At 37.0% G+C, this 23,708-nt stretch overlaps 1 protein-coding gene across 1 annotated transcript in view; it reads left to right on the top strand.

The window, feature by feature from the left end:
• CNOT10 (CCR4-NOT transcription complex subunit 10) overlaps window positions 1-23,708 on the top strand; it is a 37,099-nt gene that overhangs the window by 10,434 nt on the left and 2,957 nt on the right. Inside the window, exons 5-17 of the mRNA XM_085311810.1 lie at window positions 65-210; window positions 1,103-1,189; window positions 1,842-1,925; window positions 2,971-3,088; window positions 4,820-4,969; window positions 6,108-6,310; window positions 10,294-10,415; window positions 11,064-11,240; window positions 12,798-12,878; window positions 19,504-19,617; window positions 21,173-21,303; window positions 22,047-22,082; window positions 22,171-22,298. Coding sequence (XP_085167936.1) covers window positions 65-210; window positions 1,103-1,189; window positions 1,842-1,925; window positions 2,971-3,088; window positions 4,820-4,969; window positions 6,108-6,310; window positions 10,294-10,415; window positions 11,064-11,240; window positions 12,798-12,878; window positions 19,504-19,617; window positions 21,173-21,303; window positions 22,047-22,082; window positions 22,171-22,298 — 1,577 coding nt within the window. The remainder of the gene's footprint in view (window positions 1-64; window positions 211-1,102; window positions 1,190-1,841; window positions 1,926-2,970; window positions 3,089-4,819; window positions 4,970-6,107; window positions 6,311-10,293; window positions 10,416-11,063; window positions 11,241-12,797; window positions 12,879-19,503; window positions 19,618-21,172; window positions 21,304-22,046; window positions 22,083-22,170; window positions 22,299-23,708) is intronic.

Genomic DNA, 23,708 nt, shown 5'->3' on the forward strand with positions numbered 1-23,708 from the left:
GTTGAGTGTGGAAGGATTCGTATTGAAACTGTAAAGTAATTTTTCCCTTCTTTGCTTTATGTAGAAGAGAAGTTTGCCCAGGCTGTGTGCTTCTTGCTTGTAGACTTATACCTGCTAACTTACCAAGCTGAGAAAGCCTTACATCTACTTGCTGTTTTAGAGAAAATGATTTCACAAGGCAACAATAGCAGCAAGAATGGAAAAAATGAGGTAAGCTTAAAATCTTATGAGTATGTTCAAGTCTTTACAGCGGTATGCTTTAACTTAAGAATTACCCTTTTTAGATACTTCAGAATAATCAATCTATATTGCAATATTTGTAATTTTAGATAGCAACTTATGTGTTAGTAACTGAGTTAATTATATATTGCAGGTATATATTCCCTCTGTTCCACCCTGTCCCTTACTGTCAGGGAGCTAAGTGTGTCTCAAGTCTGAGTTGCATTAGAAAGACTGTTTGTCTTCAGGGTCAAATATACTTAGTATTTCTTACTTGTCTTGGATTATGACCATGTGAAACCTCAAGTTTGAAATGAAACTCAATGTCAGAGGAATTGCAACCATGCCATGGTATGAGAAGTCAGGCATCTGTTTTATATAGTACCTGATTGATGAATACTTTTGAATGAGATCTTTTATATGTATTTTTTGAAATATTAATTAAAAATGAGTAATGGCTTATAAGTGAAAGGGAAGTCTTTCCTCTTTGCCTGCTGATGTAATGTCATATTTAAGATAAAACATTTTATCTTAAGTATATAGTAGATAATTCTACTGAAGAAAATCTTAATGAGAGTACCGGAAGTGTGCATAGTGTCCTCCTGGGTTAGAAAATTCTCTAAATATCTCAATACTGGAGTCATACAGCATAACACTAGTATTATTGTAGAACTTCATTCCTCGTAGACTGTAGTTGTTCCCGGATTTTGATCGTTAACCTCAAGTTACGATATTTGGTGGGTACATAGCCTTCTGGACTGTTAGATACTGATTTTTCTTCCTCATAGTTTAAAAAAAGATTTGTAAACCAAATTTAAAAAGGTAATTTAATATTAACTCTTTTTTTCTTTTTTTCTAACAACCCTCCCCCCCCACCCCTCAGTCAGGTAATAATACAAACAAAGATTCCTCTAACCAGAAAGCTGAGAGTGGAGCTTTAATAGAAGTTGCCAAATCCAAGATACATCAGGTAAGTGTCTGTGTACATTTTATACCACAGCATTAGTTCAGTCTGTGTTAAAACCAAGTACAACCTACTGCCAATATAGTTCATCATAGATTGTGATACTATCTGTTTTTGTAAAACAAAAAAAGAAAATTCAAGATGAAATGATTTGTCTATTTCTTTTGTAAGAAGGTACAGGAGAAACTGTCCGAATGTGAAAAAGTTTGATCTAAGTCCTTGCAACGTTCTGTAATTTTGTTAAATTGCAGTTAGTTCCACTGTTTTATTTGTTAGATCTCCAACAGTTTAAATCAGCTGAGGTTTTATTTCATGAGCTTTCTGTTCTGTGGAAAAATGGTGAACAAACATCCTTCTCTATGATCTTTCACTTATTAGTATTGATAATTGAGTAGGCAAATATGTGGAGGTAAAAAGTTAGATTATTTTAATTAATTTGTGATTTTAGGTACCAGTGTTTTGGGATTTGAATAGAGTTACTATTGGCTATTGCAAAAAATATAGTCTATAATATGAATAGAATTTCTTCTTTAGAATGTTTTTTAAACTGCAGTTTATGACTTCTTAAGATGTGTATATAATATTTTGTAATAAATCTAGCTGTGGTTCATCTTGCAGAGCTGAATAATTTATTTAACAAACTTATTTTTTTTAACAGTATAAGGTGAGAGCCTATATCCAGATGAAGTCACTAAAAGCATGCAAAAGGGAGATCAAGTCTGTTATGAATACGGCTGGGAATGTAGGTATTCTTAAGGATGTTGTTTTTGTAATCTAGTTCTGTTCTCTTAAAACTGAATTTGCTAAATTCATCTGTAAAGAAAAGTCTTCTTGAGGATGGATGCCTCGAGAGTGCTTTATGTAGTCAACTGAGTTTGTAATCTCTTYTGTGAGTGTAAATAATACAGAATTTAATTTGCATTTTTTTGCAGTTGTTCAGCAAATTGCAGTTTATTATTAATGACATAAAAATAAGAATGAAATACTATACTAAGCAGGTCAAGCTTGCTTTATAGCTTAAAAGTAAGCAACTTCAACCAAGTTTTAGTTTGCTAGAAATGTTCTACATTGAGAATTAAAATCTTCTGATGACATTGGTGGTTTAAACCACTTCATGGAAGGTTTGTTTTAGGGTGCTCCATTGTTTTGTTTTGCTTTATTTTTCTTGTTCAAGACTTTTGGAGGCTTGCCTCTGGCTAGAAAGCAGTTTCTTTTTTTTATGTAGAAGTTCTCAACTCGGAGAATTACGTCCACCATTCCAGATACAGTCTACATTAACTGAGGAGAAGGGAATAGGAGGAGAGCACTTCCCTTCTGTTGCCAATCTCAACAGCTACTAGTCTGACAGAAATCCTTCTGGATCACAAGGTCTCTGTGGGCAGACCAGGAAGATCACAGTCTGGGAGGAAGCTGTTGAATTCTGCAGGGAGGGAAGCATAGGGAGGAGTGTACTAGAAGACAGCTTGGGGAAAGATTCTATTAAACAAAAAGGAGATTGTCTACACACAAGCATTGCCATAAGTTCTCTAGCATAAAGAACCTTTGGTTTTAGAACAATAACAGAAAAATACATATAGTTTTGAAGCTCAAGGGAAGTGAGTGTTAATCATGTGCTCAACAGAGAAATACTACTTCATAATATAATTAGGGYCTAAGCCCATCTGTGTTTTTGTTTTTTTTTTCTCTTTAATGATAGCAAGGGCCAAGCTTACTATGGAGTGATTTGACACTAACAGTAGAAATGGTAAAATAAGAGACTTCTTTTGTTGTTGTTTTCTCCCTCACAGTCAGCTCCTTCTCTTTTTCTAAAGAGCAATTTTGAGTATTTGAGAGGCAATTATCGGAAAGCGGTCAAACTTCTGAACAGTGCAAATATTGCTGAACATCCAGGCTTCATGAAAACAGGTAAAATAGAAAAAGCTTTCTCTTGCAAACATGTGAAAATGGGGTACAAATAGGATTACTCAGATATCAGTGTTAAGCGTATGAATAATTATTTAAAGGAATAGGCCCAAAGTGTCACAGTTTTATATCCTGTATGTTTTCTTCATTCTTGTTATTCTTCAGCTACACAATTGTGTTGTGTTTTTTTTTTTTTTTTTTTTTTTTTTTTTTTGCCCCCACATCCCAACAGACACATACGCACACGCACACAAGATAAAGACTGTCTAGGCTTTATGAAGGAGTAAACGTAATACCTGTAGGGCTTCTTGCTTGGGTTAGTGAATTTAAGACTTTTTTCTTTTTCTTTTCTTTTTTTAAAAAGAGGCAACCTYCTAGATGTAAGAATAAGACTTCAAGTTGTGTACCCAGAGAGGATATTGTAGCAGTTGTAACGATTGTGAGAAAAATCAAATGTTTCATGAACTGTTAAAGATTGACTTCTACTGTACAGCATTTTAATTTATTTTCATACCCAGAAAGTGTGTGTGTGTGTGTGTGTGTGTATGCTCTTAAAAACGTTTGAGATAGTAGTTGACTGTTTAAAACATCACTGAACATCAAATACTGAAAAAATCTAGAGAAGGCTGTGTCTTGGGTCAGTAGAGAGTTAAGCTTTCAAAAAATACTTATTGTGAAGCTACTGAATTTCTCTACTTCAACTGGTTCAATGCTTACTGTTTTAGAGATAAGTTTCTTGTGCTGTGAGAACTTTTTTTTTTTATCTAATAGACACAGGTGCATAGACTGTAGCTAGATGAGCGCAGTCATAGAATATGCCCTGGGAATATCACGAGTCTGAGAAAATATTTTAAGAAATTTCTGTGTTTACAGATTTAGAAAACATGAATTCAAAATATTTGCTTTAATGCAAATCATTTTGAAACTGCTGTTGGAATGTTCTGTAACTTATCTCTCTAATGTTTTATGGCTAAAAAGTCCTTTTTGTAACTTAACATACTGAGGAAAGTTTTATTTTTAAGTAACTTTTTTTTTTTTTTTTTTTTTTTGCCTGAGCTCTGATAGAATGTTCATCTAGGTTGCAGTTACAATAACATCTGGTTAGTCTGTTTGGAAAAACTTTTTTAAAAAACAGTGGAACCTTGAGAAACTTCAATTGCCAGCATATAAGTCATAAGTTTATTTTCTGTGTTTTATTTAGAAGAAACTGCCTATAGTTACCTGAATATATGTTTAAGAGGGAAAGTGCATTTTCAATCTTTCTTGCTTGTGTGATTGGATTAACATACTTATTTTATGAAACTTAAGCAGATAATGTCATTTTAGAATATCCCTTTTGCAAGAGTCATCTGTTATAAAACTGAAAGTGGTTGCATATGAAACACTACAAAATCTGGATGARTTTACTTCCACTTGCAGTCTAGTGAATTGGCTTTATAATATGGCTCTTCTGGAATGTGGTGCGTAAGACCTGAAAATCTCCAGCTGTTTACCTGTTAAGTCATTTCGAGTGAACTGTCCAAGAGAGAGAGAGAGAGAATGATATACAGAAATGTAGTTTATTAAAATATTTGTAAGACAATAACTTTGTAATCGTTGAACATCTTGCTGAAGAACATGTTTAATTAGGTACCATAATATGCCAACCTGTGAGAGAATGGAGGGAGTGTTTTGTGGGTTCGATGACACTTTCCTGATTCAGTTTATGAAAATGATTTTTTGCTGTTCTTTCAGGTGAATGCTTAAGATGCATGTTCTGGAATAATCTTGGCTGCATCCACTTTGCAATGGGAAAGCACAATTTAGGAATTTTTTACTTTAAAAAAGCCTTGCAAGAGAATGATAATGCGTGTGCACAGCTAGGAACAGGTAGTTCAGATCCAGGTAAGACTTTTAAGAGGTGAAAATAGGTAATGGAAGAGAGGTGGGCAAATCAAGAAAACAGATGACACAAGCTTTCAGTAATAACCAGAAAAAATCCTGTTCCATTTGTTTGCAAAGGACAGGATAAAGAGGATGAGGACTCTGAGTTGCTGTTATGTGAAACATGATGATAAAATGTGTCCCTTTTTGCTTTCTTTGGCTTGCTATGGCACTAGAGCAATTATTTTTGTCGTCTTTGTAGCCTTTGGTTGTCTATCAGGGAGATCTGACCAAAAGAAAGTTTCTGTGGCATATTAATACACCGTTAAAGGCATTACTTAGTCCTGCTTACAGTAGATAGAATCACTAGGACAAGAAGCTTGAGACACACTTTTTTTTTTTTTTTTTTTTTAACTTGCATGAAGAAAACTTGATATACAGTTCTGTTAAATTAGTATTTGGAAGATGATATCTTATCTGAAACTTTCTTACTGAACTATTCACAAGCTTGTATGAGAAGAATTTACCCACTGTTTAGTTATCTGGTTTTATCTATCTACTGTTGCCTTAGATATAGCCAAAGACAAGAAAAACATTATAAGCAGTTTTCTGGCATTGGTTAGTAATACTTTCCTTCCTTCCAAGTAAGGGATTTCATGATTAGGTGATAATTTGTTCATTTTTTAAAAAAATATAGTTCCTATCACATACTTTTGTTTTTGCTGTTTCTTCACCCACTGTACTCTTATAATGCAAGCTTAGGTACCAGTGCAATCTTAGATACCAAAGATCTGCAAAGACAGATGATGTTTTTTACTTGTTAACGGTAAAACAGACTTAAATTTTGTAATAACAAAGATGCATATTCAATTCCAGATTCATAGCATAGTATTTATTGCATTTGGCTTGAGTAACAGTGTACACAAGTAGTTAGTATTTAATTTACTTTACCTTTCATTAATAATATGATGAATTTGTCTTGGGGATCAGCTTTGATGTGGAAGGAATGTATTTACAGAGGGAAACTCTTGAATTTCTTTAAAGAATGAATGGGTTTTGTTTTTAGGTGCATGTCAGCCCTCCCCCACCTCTTAACAGGGGGTTATGTTTTCAGCTCTCCTGAGCTGCACATTCAAAACTATCTAATTCTTTTCTACAGGTAAAAAGTTTTCAGGAAGGCCTATGTGTACATTACTGACTAATAAACGGTATGAGTTGCTCTACAATTGTGGAATACAGCTTTTACATATTGGGAGGCCCTTAGCTGCCTTTGAATGCTTGATAGAGGCAGTCCAGGTTTATCACTCAAATCCTCGTCTTTGGCTGAGAATAGCAGAGTGCTGCATTGCTGCCAATAAAGGGGTAAGTAGATTTGCAAATTCCTTTTGTTGATACCCTAGTGATTTTGAAATAAGTGTGATCACAAAAGAAAARCAATAATACCTTGAGTTGATTGATGTATTTTGTAGGCCTGATGCTGCAATGCCTCTATGTAAGTCCAGATTAATTCTTTATATGTGCGTGTATGTGTGCATGTGTTTAATCTGAGGTGGAAAAAAAACGCTTATCTCTTTGTTCCATAGAAATAGTGACTTGAGGCCCTTTGCTTAATCGATTTCCTAAGATCAGAAGAATTTGAGGGGGCTGTTCTAAAGATTAGCATGAGATAAAACAAAAGGATATAAGTGGTTGTTGCAGCTCTTCCTCTACATTACAGGTGTTTTGCTGGAGAGACTGATTTAACATGATTTTTCTTTGGTAGTTTACCATTGCTCTCTTTAGGCTATTCCAACTCACAATTTGAGTAGGTAGTCTTAAATTAGTTTTAAGCACATTAGGTTTCTCCAAATCATCTGAGGATTTAACTTTTGTCTTGAAATAATTTTTGGAAATAAAGATAATATTTGGAGTGAAACTTGTATTATTCTCTAATGAGACTTCACCTTTTAACAGAAAGCAACATATTTTCTCTCTATAGGGAAAGCTCTCTACTTAAAATATTAAATACCCATAAATAATAGGTTACATAATGTTGATATCTATAATATCTTAGCTTTCCACACTCATTTTAAATATGTAGCAAAATCCTGGGTTAAATATATTTGATAAAAGTCCTTTTTTTTTTTTTTTTTGGTATGAACTGATGAATGAAACTTGTACAGAGAAGAGAACAGATCTCATACTGAGCTTTGCTCTTCCAAGCATTTCTGTTATTGGATTGCAGAAATAGCAAGGTGAGATTGGAGTCAGTGACCAACTTGACTAATACCCAAGGAAGGAAAACTTTCCTGACTGCCCTTGGAGGTTTGATGCGCAGGAACAACTGTAATAGCTTTTGTTTCTGCTGCTGCTCTGACAAGGAAGGATTTTTCTTCTTTCTTGGAAAATGTTTGACTGAAGCATCTTAGATTTTTATGCTTAGTCTCCAGGAATTGCATTGTAGCTTCTGGAATGATGAGAAGCTACCTTGAAATTCCATTCTAGTGATGGGAGAAAGCATATGCCTGTTCAGTAGAGATCAGTTATACCTAGTTTAAGGCCAGATGCTAGGATGTAAGGAATGACTGAAAATATGCTGTTAACTTTTTAAGCTTTATAAATGTGGCTATTGGATCAGACTGTGGACATTAAAAAAAAAAAAAAAAAAAAAAAAGGCAGCGTGTCCAGTGCCTGGAACTTCATGGAGTTTGCAGGATTCTGCAAAGAATCTTGCAGAGAACTGCTGAAGTATTTAATTAATTGAGAGTCACAGAAACGAAACTTCTCTGTAACTTAATGTTTCATTCAGTAACTGTTCAGTTAAAGTTTTTGTGATGTACAAATAATACAAACTTCTTAATTTTGTCTACAAGAAATACAATGAAGCCATATTTGAATTTGGATGGTGTTATAGGACTGGATGTAAGTAACAAGATGCAGTCTGATTTCCATTGAGATCTTTTCATGCAATCTTTCTTCTTCTCATGCAGCCAAATCTCTCATTTAAGCTTTCATTATTTCTTCTCTGAGTTGCTGCTGGAGGTAGAGAGGGATAAGACTGTAGTGTGGCTAGCCTAAAAGGGGCAAAGGCTGAGGAAGCTCAGACCAGTATTCTCCCATGAAGTTCTCGTGGTTCCCACGACTGGGGAAGTGAACCCATAAAGGCTGAGGTTTGTTTTCCTCCTTTGACAAAGTTTGTGGAAAGCTGGTGACGGTAGACATGTTGCATGCTTGTTGGGGTGCGTTGGTTTCAGCCCGTTGATCTGCTTATGTTCAAGATAAGCCCATGTGTTAAAATTCAGAGGACTGGGGAGAGGGATTGCTCTTTCTTTTGAACAGAAGGCTGCACACAAATGGTCAGTTAGTGAAATTATGAGATATCATACTTGATTTCCTGTGAAACTAGAATTCATCTCCCTTGTATGAGGATGTAACAATATAATCTATACTTACATGCTCTCGTGCAGTTATTTCCACAGTATGCCCATTTCGCTTAGTGCACGGGATGGATGGAGTTAATTAACCAAACAGCTGTATTTGCTCCAATTTTTCATCTGAATTCACTGTTTCCCCTCTGTGGGTGGCTCCTGTGCCTTTATTTACTTTGCCTTTATTTACTACACAAATCCTTAAAAACACAAAATTCGTAATTCTTCTTTGGGATTTCCAATGATGCTCCTTATTTTGGGAGTCTGTATATTCCAGAAGTGTTAACACTATTCACAGCAGCTTTGTAGATGAGGATTGCAGTTGCCCCCATTTTACAGATGGAGCACTGAAGCTTAAAGAGTTTTGGGTAAAAAAACGCACTGACTTTGGTTGTGCAGTGTTACCTGTTGTCTCATAGATCTGGGTACCTAGTTTCATAGGCCATGGTGAACGCATGAAAGACAGCCTTCTTCCTACTCATTTTGCAATTTTGGATGTATATCCTGCTGGTTACAAAGTACGCATAAAGGAGACAGAACTGTTCATCTCTGCTGGGAAGCTGGTGTGGGAGGGTTGATGAGCATATGGTTTGTGGTTTTGGAAAAACCAGCGGTCCTCTCTACAGGGACAGTGTTTAACAGTCTGGAAAAGGGAAGGAYCAGCCCTGATGGAGCACTTCATTGTTTACTGGGACCACCTGAAGCAGTAGATGATGTCAGGCTCCTGTACCCTAGCTTTCATTATACCACAGTCATAATATTGATGATTGTGGTGTACCAGGGAGCCTGGATTTGGACCACAGACRCAGTTTAGTGTTTCTTAACTTTGCAATCTTGAGAGGGGAAAAAATAATTTTGTAGAGAAGTGGAAGTGTCTTTTTAAGTTAAACATATATTTACAATGTGACAAGTGAAGCCCTAAAATCAGTGAGGTGTCTGATTTTACCTTGCAACTCAGTTTGCAGTAATATTCCTATAGATCTAAATATGTATTGTTGTTGTATTGGATCTTTTTGTGTGTGTGTGTGTGTGCTGGACCTTATACAGAAAAGTAATTTCACCAAAGTAAATTTTCATCTGCTTTAATATTCTAGTGCATAGAATATAGGTRGCGATTCTCTTTCTGCAGGCTTTTAAAATATTTTTCTGCAAAATAYATGTTTTATGTCCAAACTTATCGTATGCATTTGTTTTAATTTGTCAGTTAATGTCATTATCATGTCAGTATTTTTCTTCACAGTAGATTGTGATAAACTTTCTGGAAAGTGATACCTATTTAACATATTAAAATATATGTCTACAGTTTTTCCTTAAAACTATGACTATTCTCCACTAAGTTTACTTACCAGCAATATTGTTAAGATCGTTCATGGCAAAAATCAGAATAAATGTGGTGTGGAGATGGTTTGTGGGACTGATTAGGAGTCTTTAATTTTATTTGACTTCCAGAATATCTGAATACCAAAATATTTATTTAAAAAAATAAATAAATATGAGTTTGAATATGTTACAATTTATTTTGCATTGAATGGTTTGAGCAGTATTTTGGAGAGTATTTTGAACACTGTGTAAGCATGGATGATAAATTGCAGTACCAATTCTGAATATTATTTGGCTGATCATATGGCTTCTCTTTACATGTCATAGCAGCTCTTTAATATGGCTCGGTTCATTGTTCTTTCTCTTTCAAAACAGGAGAAACTAGGTCAGTAGGCTATCAGACAAGCTCTCAGAAATAATCTATGACTTAACCACAGTTACACTGTGTAGTAAAATCCCTATGCAATGCAAAGAAAATAGAAGGTGCCTGATCCTTTGTGGTGCTAAAGAGCTAAACCAGCACCCATATAAACTACTAATTCTTGCAGTTTAGCTGTGTTTGAAGTGTTCTTCCAACTTCCCAGTAATTTAATATTTTAATCTTTTCTTTTTTTAAAGACGTCAGAACAAGAAACTAAAGGTCTTCCCAGCAAAAAGGGAATTGTGCAATCTATAGTTGGTCAAGGCTACCACCGTAAGATAGTCCTAGCATCCCAGTCAATACAGAATGTTGTTTATAAGTAAGTATATGTTTTCGCTGGGCTCTTTGATTCCTTATCACAACTTTGTTAAGGATGTATCTGTTTGTCTGGAGTCCTCTAAACTGTCACAGAAAAACTGTGTTCGTTTTGAGATTACTTTTGTACTGCAGAGRCATGTTAAAATACTTGGTGAGTCTTATTTAAACATTGTTTGGATGCCTCCTTTATGATTGGCCAGCAGAGGGCTTAATTGTATATTCACTGGAACTTGGAGGGCTATTACAAGTTTCTGAGAAATCAATTTTTAAGTTTTATTTCAGATAAATATAATCTCTCCCTCATTTAAAAATACATTCTCAGTAATCCATTCTAGAAAAGTGGGGGAAGAATCTGATTGCTCTGCTGTAAGACCTYAAGAAGTGAAGTCAAGAAGAACAATGAGAATTACATGAAATTATTTACTTGTATCTACTGATTCTGCTTGGGCCTCCTGGTGTAGTTTCTGTACTGAATAGCAGGATGTATACATTTTGGTTCATAAATTAAGTATTTTGATRTATTAAAACATGTTTTTAATTTGTTTTAGGATAATGTTCTTTCTGCAATCAGGTCTTTCTAGAGTTCTGCTATTACTATTCAATTTGGTAGGATTGTTACTCCCTGGTTAACTTCTATGTCCCTCTTCAGTGATGGGCAGTCCTCAGCAATTCCTGTTGCCAGTATGGAATTTGCAGCGATCTGTTTAAGAAATGCCTTGCTGTTACTGCCAGAAGATCAACAGGAGCCAAAGCAAGAAAATGGGTCTAAAGCTAGTAACCAGCTGGGGGGAAATGCAGAAAACAGTGAAAGCAGTGAAGCCTGCAGGTAATCAGAATAGTATAGTTTGAGTTGTGTATAAACTTTTTTTTCTGTAGTAACTCTGGGCTGAGAGTCTGTGTCTGCTACCTATCCTACTTGGCGAGCAGAAAAAATAAATGCTGCGAAAGTTCTTTCCACAGTGTTTTGGTACCCAAGAAAACTGTTAAAACTGATTGTTTTGGTTGCTGGTATGCTAATTTAAGAAAAAGAAAATACTGAATTTGTCTCTAYGATGGAACCACTTTAATAAATTAGACAGTGAAATTCCTTTTTTCACTAACTATTTTTCTTTGCTGTGAATGTTTTGTTTTTCCACACACCTCTGCGGTACATATTGGTATTTCTCTAATTCAAAGTGAAGTTTCACTTGGTACAGTGATTTTTTTTTCTTTTATTTGTGCTRTGTAGTTGATTCAGTATCTAAGTGTCTAGCAACTCGGTTGTAAATATTTCCCCAGAATCAGCCTTGACATTCAGCCCTAGTGTGCTTTGTTTGCTATGTTTGCTTTAGAGTAAAATTGGAAAGCTAGGTTTAATAGATAGGAAGGACAGTAGTATAGAGTTATTGTTTAATAAATTGCATTTTACCAAAAGGAGCTTGACGAAAAAATCTTTTTTTCTAAAGCTTCAAATAAAAGAAGACAATTTATGTCGAATATTTAATAGCAGGAAGATGTTTAATTTTTTTCATTGATCTTAGGATTATAGAAACTATTATGACCTTTTTGAGATGTGATTGTGTACTCTTTCATGAATGACTGTTTTGAGAAGAAAATAGTTATGCCCACTTTTTCGAAATTAATTATGATAGAACTTGAACTACTTGTGAAAAATATTGGGGAAAAATGCAACACTTTTGTCAGACACAGGTACAGATAGATGTTTAAGGTGATAGTAGAACTGTTTGTCACATGGCAGGATTTACTGCACATATGCTATGCTGCACCAGCACAGGGTACTTCCCTGTATATTGTGAGGTTGCCCTGGGCTAGACCGTGGTTGGGAGGAGGTGACTGCTGCTGCTGCAATAACTTGGGAAGGTTCTTCTCCATGTTCCCAGTGACAATCTTCCCTGTCAAGTAACCAACACACTTATGTGATAGCCTTGCTGCTGCCGTTACCAGGAGTGACAAATTAGGAATAAATAGTTTCCGTGGCCGAAGTGATTGATAGTCTGTTTTTTTTTTGTGTACTGAGGGTGGTAGGTTTCTGGTTTCCTTACAGGAAGGGAGGTTGTACTCTGCAAGCACAGTGAGTTCTATGTCTTGAGTTTTAAGTGCTTGTCCTACATGGAACTTCCACTTCCCATAGCCTCAAGCTATTTTTGAAGGCTGCTGGGAAGGATTTGACTGACAAACCAATGTCTCCGTTCTTCTCTCTCAGATAGAATGGTTACGACAAGAGCATTAGCCTCAATTTGTACATAGCTTCAGTTCCCTGTTTCTCAGTAGAGTTCTTACTACTCTTTTAAATGAAGTGAATTAACATTGGTTGTTACACTGATAACTTTTTATTAAGTTTCCATAGTCACTCCTTGTAACTAACATACTGTTTTTATTCTAGCAATAAAAGTCATGAAGGGGACAAATTCATTGCAGCTCCACCTTCTTCACCTTTGAAGAAACAGGAATTAGAAAACTTAAGGCAAGTAAATAATATATTCACAAGTAAACGAACCTCTCAGACTGTGGTATGATAATCTGGAGTAATTGTTTGCTTTCTATTACTGCTTTTCCTAAAGTTTGGGACTTTCAAAGTTGCATTGTAGGTGTTAATCTAAGGATAAGTTAATTTTTAAAGGTATGTGCTTCCCTTTCTCAAGGCTTTGAATCAGAAGAACTAGAAACCGCTCAGAATTTTAATTCAGGTGGTAGATCGGTCTGTGTTTGGTCCTGCTCCTATAGGCCTGCCAAAAACAGAAAATCAAGTCCCATAAATGACAAAGCTGGAAATCTGATGATAGCTTAAGTAATTGGAGGAAAGGCTGGAAATTACTRTTTGGTACCTTTTCCATTTAAGGCCTTGGTAAGGCTAGTTTGAATGTTTGCCCCTGTTACATGATTCTTAGATGGAAGAAAAACAAGAAGTAAGAACAACTGTACTGCTTTCATGTCAAAATAGTGCCTCCAAAGAAACTGAATCAAAAGCTGTCTTTTTTGCATTAAGTAAAACTGCCACAATATTAAAAAAGAAAAAAGAAATATACATACCACTGAAAGGTTAAGACAACTAAAACRTTTTAAAATAATCTCATTGATGACTATTTTTCCCAGTTTACTGTGTCTGTTAAGGTAGGATTTCTAAAGCCTTGTCTAGACTAGGATTTAAGTATGATGGTAGCATATGTGTGGGGGAGGGGAGATGGATATATGTGAGGGGGCGCTTTTTTCTTTTTTCTTTTTTTTTTTCCTCCCTCTCCTCCACCCCTCTTAATTCTCACCTAGGCAAGGGGCACAATCTTTTACTTCTTCCTCTTCATCTCTGTTCATTCCCAGCTTTGTCTTGTAGATGTTTTAATTCTCAGTGTAGTTCTTCCATGAGTGATTATGAGGTACTGTAAGCTGACAAAACACTAGACATGCTTGGTTTGTCGTAGCTCATGAATTTTCTATCTCTTTTGCATTTTTGAGAGAGATACTTAGAGTAAGGAAGTTTGCACCTAATATGCTCATTTGTCCAAGTTTTGTGATTTTGTTACTGATTCATTATTTTTAATCTTAGAAAAATGCCTTTTCACCTCAGAAACCCTAAGTTACTGTGGAGTCTTCACAGTTGTTGAGTTGGTTTTTGTTTGCTGCGGAACTGCATAGACAACTGAAAACAGGTCTAAGACAAATGTGAGGGTGACAGCAGATGACAGGGCTAATCAGGAAAAATGAAAGTAAGCTAGTATTTTTGATTTTGCTTTTGTAGCAGGCCAGTGTATGTATATGATTCCACTCTTTAGCACGGTATAAAATACCTTGTGCTGCAGCTTGATTTTTGCCTCTGAGCCTTAAGTTTCTCAGCACCACAGTAATACAAGCACCGTTCTGTTACTAGATTTGTTTCTTTTCACTGTTTAAGCTCTTAATTCCATGTGTAATATGTAATTCCTTCTAGAACAGGTGACATGAGACAGTGATGGCAAAATAGAAGTACTCCTTTCAGCAGGTAGCTTTACTACCTGAAACAAATTGTGGTTTTTATAACTAGAAGGAAAAAATGCCTCTGTCCTGGTACTTGATTTCCTGCCATGAAGAACAGTGATAAAATGTGGCTCTTTTTCTTGTTCCCAAATATCCTTAAATTAGTTGTTCAGCAGTCTAAGTGCACTCCAAACAGAACAACTCCTGTGCATCCAAATGAGCATCATGTTATGTGGAACCTCTTTACTTTTCTGCAGCAAGATTACCACTTGCTGACAGTGTTACTAGTTTCAGGTGGCTGCCAGCCTGTTGAAAAGCGCTCTTACTATGAAGCTGGCATCTGTTACAAAAGAAATCTGTTTTAAGGTTCCATTATGGACAAAGCATATAGCAGTTTCCTACTTAAACTCTTGGGTAAACACTCTGTTTGAGCCTAACTCCAGGTAACCTGTGTTCTGTAATGACCAGCTTAACCTTTACTTTGTTCCAGTGTGGGTAGGAGACCTACTTGTATTCGTTTAAAGGCAGTGGAGCAGGAATCTGCGAGGAGACTTTTCTGGGACCTTGGTTATKTACTGTGAGGTGGTGCAAAAGAATGGTACTTGAAATGGAAGGTGTTGGGTTAAAAACAGGGGGTTTTGGTTTTGTGTGTGTTTTTCTTTTTTCCTAATCATTGAAAATGTGGTTGCCCCATGTCAAAATTACATGGTGTCACATTGTGTTTTTAAGTATGTAATCTTCTCTTTCGCAATTGGTTATTGTTTTCTACTGATGAAACCTGACAACTGTCAGGAAAAACTTGCCAGTTTAGGAAGAATTACACTGCTTCTGGTAAAGAACATAAAAAGAAAGACAAAGCATTGATTTATCTTTTGAAATACTTGCTTTGACCAGTAGTTAAATCCACAGGACTAGGCATCCCTGGAGCATGACTTCACAAAACTATTTCTAGGTTTCTGTATGTAGCTATGGAAAACAACATTTGGTAGACACAAATGTTWGTGTGTTTCTTCCAGTCTTGCTCACTGAGGAGCTAAGTGACAAGATGAAAACTCTTATCTGGGCAGGCAAAATTAAGAGAGATTTCTAAATATTAACAAGGATTATCATGAGATAAGTATCTATGCACTTTTTATTCTGGTGCCAATGACTAGACTGAAAAATCTCCATTGTTTCCAGTACCGATACGGGGGATTTAAATGTGCTTTTTTAGATGTTTTTGTACAGGTGTATGTAGTAAAGATTTTTAAATGATGGACTTTTTTTAAGAACCATTTGGGAGCAAAGTAAAAATACCATCTAGACAAGTTTTATGTCCCCTCTCATTCATGTGCTACTTGGTAGTTGTCCTCATTTGTATGCCATTTGTTTGGTAATTGCACAAAAATTATTTGAACAGATTATTCTTATAACATGAAGTCCTTCAACTGAAAGGTTTTAAAGGTGAAAAGCAGACATCTGAGGACACCAAATGTTATTGCTTAAATTTTTGYCCCCTGCCCCCACACGCTAAGTTGTTTATAAACTGTCCTTCTCCTGGCTTCTCGTTCTCCAAGAAGCCAATTCAGCCATTTTGCTTTCAGCCTTTAATATGTTTCAGTATGCTTGAACAGCCCTGTCCTCCCTGGATACATCGAGACCAAAGGAGACCTTGTAGACCACAGTTCTGTTTATTTCATTGTAAAAGGTGGATAGACGGCAACAGACCTTGGTACAGCCTTTTTCTCCTCAGGTTGAATAACTTTCTGTGAACACATTAATTTTCCCCTTTGAAGCTGGTAGAGGTAAAGGAGCAGTTTGATTAGCCTCTTTGTCCTCAGTAGATCTGAACTCTAAGCCCTTGCTGTAAGACACGTGATCCAGTTTTACCATCTTTTTCTTTCTTTTGACTTCTCCCTTGACCATCACTAGCCCATCACTGTGGTTTTTGTTGTTGCTGTTTTTAGTAAGTGTGTGTGTGTGTACACCCTATTACTGAACATGCTATTCCAGGAGCGATGCTATTGCTGMCAAGCCCACAGGTAACATGTGATGACCAGCTTCACCAGTTTGTCTCACCTCRTCTCCCCACCTACCTGGCATTGCCTCGCTTGCCTGTTCAGAGGCTGCGGTGGTCTSTTTGGCCCTAGCACAGTGCTGGAAGCTTACAACCATCATCTGTCACCAATTCACCCTCTCCTCCTTCACTCCCAACCACTGCATAGTTGTCCTCCATCTCCCGTTCAGTGATACTGAATTTCCCCTTCCCCTGAATATACCCTAGGTATAATCTCCACCTACTTTTTTTTTGCTTCTGAGTATTCCTTTTTTTTTGTTTGGGTGTCTGTATCAAACCCGTTTTTTCTGATTAATGATACTGTCCAGATGGTTTAGAAATGTTGTATTTGGTATCTTCCATAATAAACTTCCAGCAACTGGGTTTGCCCTGGTTAGCCTTTTCCCTGTGGATTAAGCTAATTCAAATGTCTAGTTCAGGTTCTATAAACTTGCAGTCAGTGTGGGCTGACAAACCTTATTGCCTAGACCTATACAAGAGGTGGTTTGACATAATCTGGCAGTTTAAAAAAACATTTTTCTTTTTCCTAGGGCAAAGGCAGTTTTATTTAGGGAATGTAATGCTGGAAGTCTCCCATGCTTAAAGGCAACCTGTGGAGTTTTGTCAGAATCCTGACTGGAGTGAAAAACTAGTTTGTCTTTTCCCTTGTGATGCAATTCTTCTGCTCTGGTTACCTGTCAGATCGCCTGAGCGTTTGCTTTAGCTCGTTCAACAATGAATCCAAGTGTGTGATGAGAATAATATTGCAAGTAAGGAAATGTGAATGTTTTCTTCTTCATTAGAGGACTGCGGTCAAAGAATCTTTTTGGCTCTTAAATGGTGATGAGCCCTTAGAGGGGAGGCTTTCGGTTTGACTGAACTGTTTCTTGTACGATTTGAACGTGCCTTTGTTTGAGTTTGTGTTCTCAAAAATAAAAGCAAACTTTTTTTTTAAAGTTGTGATGAATAGAAGACAGATACTGAGTTAAAGGGCAGCAACCATCTTTACAGGTCTGGACATGTATACAAGGGTTTTTAGCTGATGAAACTTAGCATCTCTGCTTGTTTAGAAGTTGTATTTCCTTGAGGCAGAGAAGAAAAGAGGCCACTTGGAAGTAGGCCATTATACTGGTTTTTCTCTCCCCATCCCCCATTCCCTCCCTCTTCCCACAGTAGCAACCTTTCAGAAATATTTTAGGTTCAGGACTTGAGCTGGGGGGAAGCTTTCCTCTCTTTCTTGAAAGCTTTTGTATGTGTTCAGATTTGATGTGACATCTGGGCATGGTAAAGAGGAAGTGGGGGGTAGGGAGAAACACTGGAGAAGTTTCTTATCCTGCTTGTGCATAATTAAAGTGCATGCCTCCTGGGAAACAGGAATAAAGGCACCCCAGGTCCTGCCATGAATTACATGACTTACTGCTGGACCAAAAGTGGGCTTGACAGTTGCCAGAAGGTTGGCGCTGTAATAGCCCACCTACTGGCAGGGGAGTCGAAGGCTCTTCTTGCAAGGCTCCCAACATGAGACCTTGCTAAGAGGATCCCCTCATCCCGCCCGGAGCAGAGCAGAGTCCGTGTGCACAGCGAGGAGTCCCGGAGCAAAGCAGGCAAAGGTTTATGCCCTGAGGACAAGGCAGCCTGCGTGAATGATGTCTTACGAAGTGGAAAATATCCCCAAGCGCTTTGTGAAGGGGAGGCAAGGGGTATGGAGGGGAAATGATTACAAGCTGTAAAGCTTGGCCTAATGATGACATCCTGAGGTGGGATTATTGTTTGAAGATGGAAGATGTGAGCAGTTAAGATTTCATTACAAGAGCTGTCAAAGATTTTGTGCCTTTGGAAACATGCGAAAGTCTGTGACAGCAACAAAATGCCACCTATCAATCAGACTCTTGACAGAGGATTACAGTTCTCAGTTTACCACAAAACTGGAAACTTCAAATTGTAACTACAATTCTATAAGGTTTTATTGTCTCCCTGTGTACAAACATTGTAAAAATACTAGTGTAAAATGTGTTACAATGTAATTGATTTTTGTAATGTATCTGCAGTTCAAGGAGATCTGTAGGATTGTATGTTACAAGAATCCACAGTCCCTTACCCGCGGCAGGGTCAGAAGGGAATGGCAGAGAACTAGAAACACCAAAGGCAAAAAGAAGAGTGGGACAGAGAGACAGTAGGTTCATGGGGAAAGATACCTCATTTGTGGTGAGGTCCATCTCTTTATCCCGTATTAATGGTCCAGATTTCAAAATCTTATTGAGCACGCACTGGTGGTCCTTGATTTATACCTGTATAACACTGTATGTATCTCCCAGTTCAGAGCATGTGATTCAGGTAAAGAAAGACCGACTCCTTTCTTTTGTAGTTTAATATAAAAATATTACTGAGGATTTATTACTTTAGCACTTAAACATCTTTTGTTTTGCTGAAACCAAAGTGGAGTTGAGTGAGTGAGTTTCTGGACGGTTGCTGAGGAATGGAGATCTTTGCATTTTGTTTTAGTGAAAACCTGTGTTCCATTCAGTGACTACTTTTAGAGWGAAATGTGTTTTAAACCTAACTAAGTCTTTTGCGTGTTTGCTGTTACTAGCTCACCGAGCATAGTTCAAGGGTGCTTTTTCTGAGAGGTATARTAATTCAGTAATAAAAAATTCTTCTTTCCTTGAACATAGGAGAATTTTCACTGGGAACTAAATGTTAATGTTGTGAAGTTGCATGGCATTTTACATTTGTTTGTGGATATTCCTTCCATTTATTCAACATCTTAACTTCATATTAAAAATGCTGTTCACTTTATATTATTGTTTATATTCTGCATAAATCAAATTTGAAATGTTAGTGTAGAAAATGAAATCAAATATTTAAAATTGAGTCATAGCAAGAATGAAGCAGTTTGTTCTTTTTCTATTTTTCTTTTTTTTTCTTTTTTTACTCTGTATTTAAATAGCATTAGTATGGCTTTATCTGGATTTGCTGGACACTTATTTAATAAGAAATTGCACAGCTGCATTTGGAATTATAGAATTCTCTGTTAACATATTGGCTTTTTTCTCCTTCCCCTCCTTTTTTTTTAATTTATTTTTTTCTCTCTTTTCTTGCCCTCCAGGTGCTCAATACTTGCCTGTAGTGCTTACGTTGCTCTGGCTTTGGGTGATAACCTTATGGCATTGAATCATGCAGATAAGCTTCTTCAGCAGCCAAAGTTGTCAGGGTCTCTAAAGTAAGTCTGACATGGTCATTTCTTCTTTCTCAGCCCTGTTTTTTTTTTTTTTTTTTGCTGGAAAGAGCTGCGTTGAAACTACCAACGTCTGTAACTGCTTGCCAGTTCTGTATCTGATGCAAAGAATTGAATTGCTTGGCCTGCTCCTGTTGGTGGAGCTCTGACAAAATGTTCATTGACCCGCAGGAGTGCGAGTCCCCTTGCTTGTGTATGAATTCCACATAATTTGGATTCTACCACTGCTTTTCTTGCTGTGTGTGAATCTTCAGCCATAGTTCCCATTCAGTGGCAGGACTCTGGCCTGATTCACTGTGGGGCTGCATGTATGTGTGCTAGTGCAGCACGAGGGCAGGAATTAGCAGCTAGGTGCAGACAAGTCTTAGGTCATACGCAGGATGAAATATCTGAGAAATTTTTGTTATAGTAATGACACATTTCAAAGCATGTCCCACACAGAGAGCAAGCTGAAACACATGCTCATTGCTATATGTTGGCAGCATATACTCCAAAATGGTCCATGTTAATTAATTTCTTTTAACTCTCATGCTTGAGACTGCTRCAGGAGATCATCTTTTGGCACAATCATTCTGTAAGCAAGATTTTAGAGGAATTTGGAAGGTAACAAAAGACAGCCATATAGTTCCAGAAAGTTAGCTTTTGTGCAGGTCAGGAATACAGGAATACTGTAGATCAGGAATTTCTGCTTTAAGTGAAATAAATTGTATATAGGAAGTTATATGTGCTGTAACAAATCTAAAGTGAAAAGTTATTTTGGATGCTTGCTTGATTGTGGTAAAGATCCTTTTACCTTTCTGTTTGTGGCATAGATCAGATATTTTGCCTAATGCTTAGTAATTCATTACAACAAGCAATGCAGTTGACTTGAAATGTACTGCAGACAGCCACATAGAACRAACGGGAACTTTTTTAATTCAACTTTTGTTTTAGATCAAATATTTGCAAACTAGCTATGCCCTTAATCGACAGSAATCCTTCTCTTCTAAGTTGAAGGGAAAGTTGCTAATTAGCTGAACTAGAAATGTCAAACATCAAAATTGTTTGACTATTTTGCAAGAACTGCAATTGCAAAGGCATTTGTGCCCTATGGACAAGCCTGTGTAGTTGCTGTCCTTTAGAAATTTGCAGTGCAGCTGCCTTACAGAATTAACTTAGTTGTTATTGAATGCAATGTGACTTAAGATCTCAATTTATACATGTATCAATGTCTCTGGGGTGTTTCTGTAAGGATTGCTTTTTACTTCTCCGATACAAAGCCATACTACTGTATGGCAATTCCTGTGTATGAATTGCTTGTCATTATTCAGGTGCAGAACTTCTGCAAAGTTTGGGCCTAAAATCAGCAAATAGCAGAGCTAGGTATTAGGGCAATRCTTCTGTGAGCGAGCTAATTTCTGTCTTAACATCTAAGCCATAGAAATTGATACTTAAATTTGAGTTTAAATTTAGAATTTGAATCTTCATGTACCTGTCTCACGTAACAGTGAGTCAGGAGGTTGTTACACTGACATCTGTACCTGACTCTTTGGTTTTGCAGGTTTCTTGGGCATTTGTATGCAGCAGAAGCTCTCATCTCTCTAGACAGAATATCTGATGCCATCACTCACTTGAACCCTGAGAACGTCACTGATGTTTCCCTGGGGATCTCTTCAAATGAGCAAGATCAAGGTTAATGAATCCACACTTGATTACAACTGGTTGTGCTTTCAGCTGCCTTCCTGCTCTAAGTTTCTGTATACAAAATAGTGATTTTTTTAAAGACATCTTGTTGTGAAAACTTAAGTTTTTTTTTCCAAGCTTTCTTCATTTCCTGCTTTTTTGGTTTGTCTTTTGCATGTTCATCATTTCTTTGAAGCAGCTAATGCTTTAATATAAATAGGACTGTATATTGTARTGTTCTGGCTTGTTAAGCATCACTTTTGAAAGCTTCTTTTGTTAAATATACAATTACCATTAAGCTTGGACTTCCTACCTTATCTCTTCCAGCTCTTTAGTCTCTAAACCAGGCTTTGGAGTATGAGTCAAGTCCACTTACTCTGTTTATTGAGAGATAGGAATGGGGAGAACATAGTTAATCTAYATCTTAATCTTCTTGCAACACTTCCAGTTGGGAGTGTGTATKCTGTAACAGAAAACTACTTCAGAGCTCATCTGTGTAATTAGTTCTGCAGCAGCTCTGATCCAAGTGATGTGTCTGCAATTTAATTACCCATCTGCAGATCCAGAAAGATCTTAGAGAAGTAAAATGTTAAGGATAAAAAGCCTTTGGTGATGTAAACTTTAGAACAGATACATTCTGCTTCTTCAATGTCAGACCCTGAAGGGAGAATCAAATTTGTGTTTGCTGTCACGAAACTGTACTTTTTGTAATAAGCTTTTGTGGGTTTTTTTTGTTTTTGTTTGATTTTTAGGGTCTGACAAAGGAGAAAATGAGGCAATGGAATCTTGTAAGTACCAGCCATCATATTCAGCAGAGTACTGAAACTTATTTTGGCCAGCTCAGGYTGAAAATGTGATTTTCTTTTTTGATTGCAGCTGGCAAGCAGACCCCCCAGTGTTATCCCAGCTCAGTCACATCTGCACGAACAATGATGTTGTTTAACCTTGGAAGCGCTTACTGCTTGAGGAGCGAATATGACAAAGCTCGGAAGTGTCTCCATCAGGTATGTAAAACAAACCTCACAACAGCTTAATAGACAAATGCTGCTGTCAAAGTGCCCTTCGCATCACTGCAAATGCTGTTAATTTCTTAAGTCAGGCTTACTTGTTGACTTGGGTGTGATGGGAGTTCTCCTTTCTCTCCATGACTGATCTATGTTAGTTAAATTTAAGGGTGTTGCAAACTTCTTATTTGTGTAAACAGTTCAGTATGACAGTGGAAGTTTGGTGTGTGGTGTGATTTCCCCCTCCCCCCTCCCCGCTTGCCCTAGATCACATCAAAGTAGTGGAACATGACTAAAAACCATTTCACATTTTTAATCTTTCTAAAGGTCCAATAATTATTGTATTTCAGGGGAGAAAGTTCTTGATTGTTTTAAAATTGTTTACTTTGCAGTTTTTCATTCAAAAAACCACCTGAGAGACTTTTTGAAGAACAGTATTTGTATGATAGTTCAGAGTTTTTAAACCAGGTAGTACAGCAGGTCAGGTCCTGGATGCTTGCGGATATTAACCTTTTGCATGAAAATTGTTTTGAGACAGAAAACAGTGATTGCCTAAGTTTCCAGAATAAGCTTACATACATAATCTCATGCATGTGCTCTTGCTTTCACTCTCACTTTGCTTTTTGAGGGGGGGGGCCTCAGGAAAGGGATTGATTTTTGGATTTCATTTTCCCTAATTCTTATAGTGCCGTAGTTCTCCCTAACCTCTAAGAAGAGTTCAGATTCTGGAGGGATGAAAAAGATTCTCTGTCAATGGTCAAATTGGGTCCCCAGTAAGATCTGCTGAAACCAGCTCTGTTGGAGCTGCTCACTCCCTCTCTTTGATTAGACCCATGTCTGTAGGTGTTAAATCTTGAACTGCCAGATAYGAAAGAAAGTATAGACCAGTTTTCCCTGACCAGATTTAAGTGGATGGCCAGATCAGCTGATAGTTATTTAGCTTGTTAACTAAACGATTTCTTTTGATATTAAAATGTGAGCAGCTCTGCCATCAGCTTCATTTAGAAAGATGTAGACACAAGTATGAGGTATCCCTATAACAAATCATCATCTTGGACCTGTTTTTATGGAATCAGTCCTGTTACCTTTTTGTCATTTGTACGGATGTTTTCCCTCTTTCTCAGAAGCTGGGTCAATCTTGAACACTATTTGTACAACTCAATAGAGACAAATGTATGTTTTGTTTTGCTTTTATTTTTTGYTTTTCCCCCCCTGCCTGCTAGACTAAGCACTTACGGAAAAGTTGGACTTGCAGGATTTAATCTTACTGAGATCATGAGTCATCCTTGTACTGGCAATATCAAATGTTCACATTTGAAATGTGGCTGAAAATAGCAAGTTTCAGAGGTGGGGGAAGAGAACTGAGTTCTAAGAGTCTCACCCTTGTCCTTTTTGCTTCTGTTCATGGCT

Source organism: Rhea americana, unplaced genomic scaffold (assembly GCF_003343005.1).
Source record: "Rhea americana isolate MKP2758 unplaced genomic scaffold, rheAme1 scaffold_35, whole genome shotgun sequence".
Taxonomy (NCBI): Eukaryota; Metazoa; Chordata; class Aves; order Rheiformes; family Rheidae; genus Rhea; species Rhea americana.